This window comes from Sinocyclocheilus anshuiensis, unplaced genomic scaffold (assembly GCF_001515605.1).
Source record: "Sinocyclocheilus anshuiensis isolate Anshui unplaced genomic scaffold, SAMN03320099.WGS_v1.1 scaffold270, whole genome shotgun sequence".
Taxonomy (NCBI): Eukaryota; Metazoa; Chordata; class Actinopteri; order Cypriniformes; family Cyprinidae; genus Sinocyclocheilus; species Sinocyclocheilus anshuiensis.
In genome coordinates this window covers 301,943-308,486 of record NW_015546041.1, presented here as the reverse complement: position 1 = coordinate 308,486, position 6,544 = coordinate 301,943, and the positions used below count along the sequence as shown (strand labels likewise).

Here is a 6,544-nt window from a genome sequence, read left to right as displayed (position 1 = left end):
TTTTTTGACCCACTTCAAATGTTGACTAGTGTAGTTACATTTTAGCACTTGAAGTGTGTGTATTAGTACCTAAATGATGCATATTAGTACCATTTGAAAGGGTGCCATCCTAGTGACAGCTTTTGTATGTTTTTTTTTTTTGTTTTTTTTTGAGTGCAGATGATAAACAGCAGCATCATGAACCTGTTTCTGGTGAAATGGGTCACAGATGTTGCGTCGTCCCATATTGCACACTTCGTCCTAGAGTAAATATTGACGTCTGCGCAACCAGAGCAAACCTGTGCACTGAAAACAGCATAATTAATACAGGCGAGCGGCGTGTCAATGGTTAACTCCTCTGAGGTCATGTCACGGTATAAAACACGGCACAGAGAGCAGATCTGACATACAGCAGCAGATATTGGCTTCAGGACATCTCTGGTTCTGCAATGAGAAGGCCGTGTGTTTTGGTGTTGTTGGTGAGCGTCCTCGTCTGTCCCGCGGATCTTTCTCCGGTGATCGGGCCTGAACCCATCCGCTGCGCTCCATGCTCTCAGGAGCAGCTGGACTCCTGCCCCGCCGTGTCCTTGGACTGTCCGGAGGTGCTGCGAGAGCCGGGCTGCGGCTGCTGCATGTCCTGCGCGCTGAAGAAAGGAGAGTCCTGCGGTGTTTATACGGCTCACTGCGGCGCTGGCCTGCGCTGCGTCCCGAGACCCGGCGACCCGCGGCCGCTCCACGCTCTGACCCGCGGACACGCCGTCTGCACTGAGGACGACCGCACAGAAGGTGCGTTTCTCATCAGTCAGGACGTTTACATGGACAACAATATTCAAGACAATACTCTGATTAAGAATCTACCATGCAAACAAATTTCTGATTAACTTAATTGGGCTAAAGTCAAATACAAATCAGATTAAGACATGTGGAATACTCCTATTTCAGTCGCATTATTGAAGTGCAGTATAGACATATACACACCTTAATCACACTATTACCGGGGTCTAGGATTTTCACCACATTTTGCGATAGCATACACACATGGCAGTGCTCAACCGTTTGACGGCAAACAAAACCGCATAGCTTCAACAACGCCGTCGTCTGTTTGCACGTATGTGTCCCTGCAGCACAAAAGCAGTGTTAAGTCGCTGGGGTATATTTGTAGCAATAGCCAACAATACATTGTATGGGTCAAAATTATACATTTCTCTTTTATGCCAAAAATCATTAGGATATTAAGTAAAGATCATGTTCCATGAAGATATTTTGTAAATCTCCTACCGTAAATATATCAAAACTTAATTTTTGATTAGTAATATGCATTGCTAAGAACTTCATTTGGACAACTTTAAAGATGATTTTCTCAATATTTAGATTTTTTTGCACCCTCAGATTCCAGATTTTCAAATAGTTGTATCTCAGCCAAATATTGTCCTATCCTAACAAACCATACATCAATGGAAAGCGTATTTATTCAGCTTTCAGATGTATAAATCTCAATTTAAAAAAATTGACCCTTGTGACTGGTTTTGTGGTCCAGGGTCACAGATCTATTCTTTGCGTTCCCATTTGCTCAAATAGCAAAAGAAAAATGATAGTTTTTCACGACTTTCAATCAAAGGAAAAGAGTTTAGAGAAACTGATAACGGCAGTCAGAATTGTCAAATTTACCGACCCTCCCATAGACGCTGCATTAGAAACACCCTCGCATTAGCCTTAACTTTTTTTTGTGATTTGATACAATACAAAGTATAGCGTTATAGTAAATGTACGTCTTTTTTTTTGTATTTTTTTAATTTATTTTTTTATCCAAATATAAAAAATTGAGGATTTACGATGCTGATGACCATTGAAACGCAAAAAAGTGGTAATTGGTGACAGGACTCATGTTTTGTTTCTAGATTACCCGGACATCACGTCTGACCAGGGCTCCCTGCAACACCTGCTGGGCCTCAACCGGCCGCTGGACACGCGGGACGCAGCGGAGGCTCAGGAGAGCATCAAGGCCAAAGTCAACGCCATCCGCAAGAAACTGATCCAACAGGTACTGAAACCTGCTTCAGGAGAGAGCCTCACATTCACTGGCGGAAGCTGTTGAGTTTCTGAATTGTATTTAAAATGTTCATCCATTTGAATTACACTGTTTTAACATACACTAATAAACTTAAATGTTACATATTTGTCACAAGGTTACTACACTATATGATTTTTTTCCACTTTTTAAATAAAATGTTAACTGAAATAAGGGCAACATTTGTCAGTAATTTAACTTGATGTACTAAAATAACAAACTTAAACAGAAATAAAAATTAATAAACTATATAGAAATTTTAAAACAACAAAAAAATGACAAAAACAACAATTACTTTAAAGTTAACATCAATATATTTTTAAATAAAATCTAATTCAAATATATTTAAAAATATTTCTCTATAGTTATATACTAGCAACACTGTTTTACTGTTTTGTCAGTCATACAAAAAAAATGATGGCGTAGTTTATTATTAATTTAACCTATTTGATTTTTAAAAATATTTTCAAAATTCATTTAAGAATCAACAAATGTTCATTGTGATGTCAATTAGCTACAATGTATGAGATGGAAACAAATTGGATTTATTGATGATAAATACATAAACCTGGTTATTGTGTATTTAAGACAATTCAGTTAATTAGTACTAGTACAGAAATCAGTGCTGAATAAATAAGTCTGTGTTAATCCAAATGGATGGATATGTATTTCAGATACACAGATCTTAAGTTTTGGCCTGATATTTTAAAGTGTACTTGTCATTTGTGTTCCGCCAGTTGTTCCCAGGTTTGTATGTTTGGTTGACCCATGGCGTGTTTCTGTGATTTAGGGTCCGTGTCACACGGAGCTGCATGCGTCTCTGGATCTTATCACTGAATCGCAGCAGACGTTAGGAGAGAAGTTCACCAGCTTTTACCTGCCCAACTGTGACAAGCACGGATTCTACAAGGCCAAACAGGTGCGTGTCTGTCCCGACCGACCCAACCTGACCTGAAACCGCACACTAACTCTTCTCTGTCTGTCAGGGATTCTACAAGGCCAAACAGGTGCGTGTCTGTCCCGACCGACCCAACCTGACCTGAAATGTCACACTAACTCTTCTCTGTCTGTCAGTGTGAGACGTCTCTGGAGGGCCAGCCTCCCCGCTGCTGGTGTGTGTCGTCCTGGAACGGGAAGAGAATCGGCGAGGCTCTGGCGTCTGATTCTCCGTGTCCTCAGGAGCTCACGCACTGAACCGAAGCTGCAGCTCACTTCACTTATGTACCATATTTATTCTTATGTATATGGCTCTTATGTGGTTAATATTCATGAACTAGTTTTTGACAGAATTCTACCAGAATGAATGAAACGCACTAGAAAACATGGTGTTTTACGCTCCACAATGACACAACAGTATGATATTTTATGACAAGTCTGTGATTCTGTCTCGGTCTTTGTTCGCTGTGGTTTTTCCTGACCACTTTAATTCAGTATAACTGTTTTTGCACTGCAAATGTCCAAGGTGAACCTGTTTGGACACTGATAGTCTGTAAACAGTTTCATGTGTTTGTTTTCTGTAAGCTCAGTTTTAATTGCTATTTTATTTGATTATGTATTTAAAATGGATGTCTACCTCACATTAGACATGACGTCTTCATGAACTCCCTGAATGCTTTTAACATTTAAGAGTGCTGCTCTATTTATTCTGAAACCATTATTTTATTGGATGTAAATGTGTCTGTGTGTGTATATAACCTCATGAATTTATTTCAATAAAGTGAGATTGTACAGATTGCAAAGGATCTTTTTTTTTTTTTTTTGGAGATTAAGCTGTTGAACAATTTTCATTTTGAACATTGTGCAGGATACCTCATAAGACCGAAAACACAAAGATCGCTGGATGAGGTGATATTACCTACAACCCTGGTGTGATCTCTAGGTATCTTGACATCCTGAGGTAGAAACAGAAAAGCAAATGGAGAATAATTAGCGTAGCTGATGCTTATAACAGTTCAAGCTAAACAGTCATGTGCATGCAGTGAGTTAATAAAACTAAAGGTGACAGTGACATTTTGGTCATTGTGATGAACTTGCAGAGTTATGTTATATGTTAGCTGGAAAAGCTGCTCAATGTGACCAAATTTCTGGATGTTTTGATCCGCTGAAGTATGCATTACCAAGGCTTCTGTTAACTAATCCTGAAGTTAATTTGCTGTGGCATAAAGATTTATGATGACGAGGGATTTGTGCAGAGAAAGGTCCTGAATACTGCAGAGGGAGGCATATTATGGGACGAGTGTCTGAAAGCAGCCCACTCCTGTCATTAAAGATGAAAAACATAATTATCTTCATTAAACCGGGTCCTCTGAGCTGGCTTTGGTCAGGCTCAGGATGTTTACTAATGTTATCACCCAACGCTGTCCTGTTTCTCTGGAGGTTGATTAGAAGATCTGCTAACCCTCACTGTTTCTCCACTCTGTTCCTCATAGCCACTTGTTATCATTATTATTACTTTCTTAAAGAAGATGAAGAGGCATTATAGGTCAGTTTCTTTCTCATTATTTTTGCTGAGCAATGAATAGCAATAAAGGTAGATCTTTGCCCAGCCTCTTTTGATCTTGAAGTGTTACTAGACAAACTGTCTCATCGCATGATCCTCAGAAATCAGAAGAAATGTGGCTGTTAGTTTTTGTGGGAGTGTTGAACAGGCTTCAGACGGATGTAACATTATCCGATCGGGTATTTTCCTCTGAGACCTCGCAGATTCTTCATCTAGCTCGCAACTACTGTTACTCTGAGTAACTTTTTCCAAAGCTTAGTCTTGGTTTGGGAGTCTGTTTGCATTCTAGTATTGTTGAATTTAATGTTTAGTGGCATGGTAACAGAACACTTTCCTCACTCCTTCTGTTTTCTTGACTTTGTGTAAGAACACACACTGCTGCCAAAGCAGTTTATATAATGGAAAATACTAAAGCAGCCAGTCCTGAACATTTTCCCCAAACCACAGGAATAATGCTGCTCAGTGTTTGTAACATTGTGACTGAATCATCAATCATGCTAGTCCTGCTCTATTTAAGGCTGCAGTCGTGTCAAATACATGCAACTACATCCCCTTCTCCCTTTCTCCTTTCTCGTAAGGCTTCAGTGAACCTTTGCTTTTTAATTTAATCTGTAAGTAAAGCTGCATTAAAGATGCTAAATCATTACTGACGTTTAAAAGCCAGTTCTTATAAGCGAAGCAGTATTCAGCACTGAAACATTGCATATTACATATATGAACTATGAATCATTTTGAAGACAAATTTCCACTTTTGAATGCTTTTCCAATCCATACGTATGCTGAAGGAGTCACTCAGTTTCTTATAGAGACACCCATCCTTTCATGGTTGAGGGGCATAGAAGGGGAAAACTGGGCCACTAATGAGATGGAAAGCAAACTCACCCTAACCCTGAGCTGTGAGGTGGAGTGTAGCATGACGGGTAAACAAACCACAGAATGTAGTCTGAAAAACTGTCTGGCACCAAAATCTACCCACAAACAGTTAAAATAAACATTCTGTCATCATTTGAGTTTGTTCTTCTGTGAAACACAAAAGAAGATGTTGTGCAAAGATGTCTCTGTGTGTAAAACTAAAAATAATGCCTTCCACCGCAGCTGTCAGATCTCATTTGTGCCTGAGCATATTCAGACTTACACTAGTGTTAATGACGCTAAACATTGTTGCTTCTCATAAATCTGACAGACTGAATGTGAAACAGCAACACTTATTTATAAAGCACATTTAAAAAAAAAACATAAACTGATCCAAAGTGGAACAGATAGATGTAAATAATTAGAAAATCTGAGCGCTCTAGCCTACTCAACCCTGAATGTAAGCCAGTGGAGGAACACTAATAAAAGGAAAGTATGGTCCCTGTTTTTAGAATGTGTCAAAAGCCTTGTGGCTGCATTTTGAACAACTTGCAAGCGAGATGATGTAGATTGGGTTACAGTAATGGATGACTAATTCCAAATCTTTGCTTGACAGAATATACTTTAGTTTTGCAATAGAGTCATGTCAAAGAAGTCAAAGATCACTCCAAGGTTTTTGTAAATTTAAAGTGGAACTAACTGGACTTTTAGGACAGGGAAAGAAGAGATGGGATCAAACGTTTGCGTTATCTTCATTAAGCTGCCAAAACTTTTTCACCATCCAACTCTTAATATCATTAATGCACTTGAACAAGACATTAAATGAAAATGTAGTGCCAGGCCTTACTGGAAGGTAAAACTCGGAATCGTTTGCATATCAGTGATAATCAACATTATTTTCCTGAAGAATGTAGCCAAAAAGGAAGTACAGTGGGTACGGAAAGTATTCAGACCCCCTTAAATTTTTCACTCTTTGTTATATTGCAGCCATTTGCTAAAATCATTTAAGTTAATTTTTTTTCCTCATTAATGTACACACAGCACCCCATATTGACAGAAAAACACAGAATTGTTGACATTTTTGCAGATTTATTAAAAAAGAAAAACTGAAATATCACATGGTCCTAAGTATTCAGACCCTTTGC

General features: G+C 38.9%; 1 protein-coding gene across 1 annotated transcript; it reads left to right on the top strand.

Annotated features, from left to right (window-relative positions):
- The first annotated feature begins 344 nt into the window (after positions 1–344).
- On the top strand, positions 345–3,495 carry LOC107698961 (insulin-like growth factor-binding protein 1). Its single transcript, XM_016500103.1, has 4 exons — positions 345–765; positions 1,878–2,020; positions 2,838–2,966; positions 3,122–3,495. Exons 1-4 carry the CDS (start codon positions 429–431, stop codon positions 3,239–3,241), a joined length of 729 nt encoding a protein of 242 aa, XP_016355589.1. The 5' UTR covers positions 345–428; the 3' UTR covers positions 3,242–3,495.
- Positions 3,496–6,544: the final 3,049 nt, after the last annotated feature.

Coding starts and splice junctions, on each gene's coding strand:
- LOC107698961 (XM_016500103.1), top strand. CDS start 429: ATGAGAAGGCCGTGTGTTTTGGTGTTGTTGGTGAGCGTCCTCGTCTGT. Junction 766..1,877: donor TGAGGACGACCGCACAGAAG/GTGCGTTTCTCA, acceptor TTTTGTTTCTAG/ATTACCCGGACATCACGTCT. Junction 2,967..3,121: donor GATTCTACAAGGCCAAACAG/GTGCGTGTCTGT, acceptor TCTGTCTGTCAG/TGTGAGACGTCTCTGGAGGG.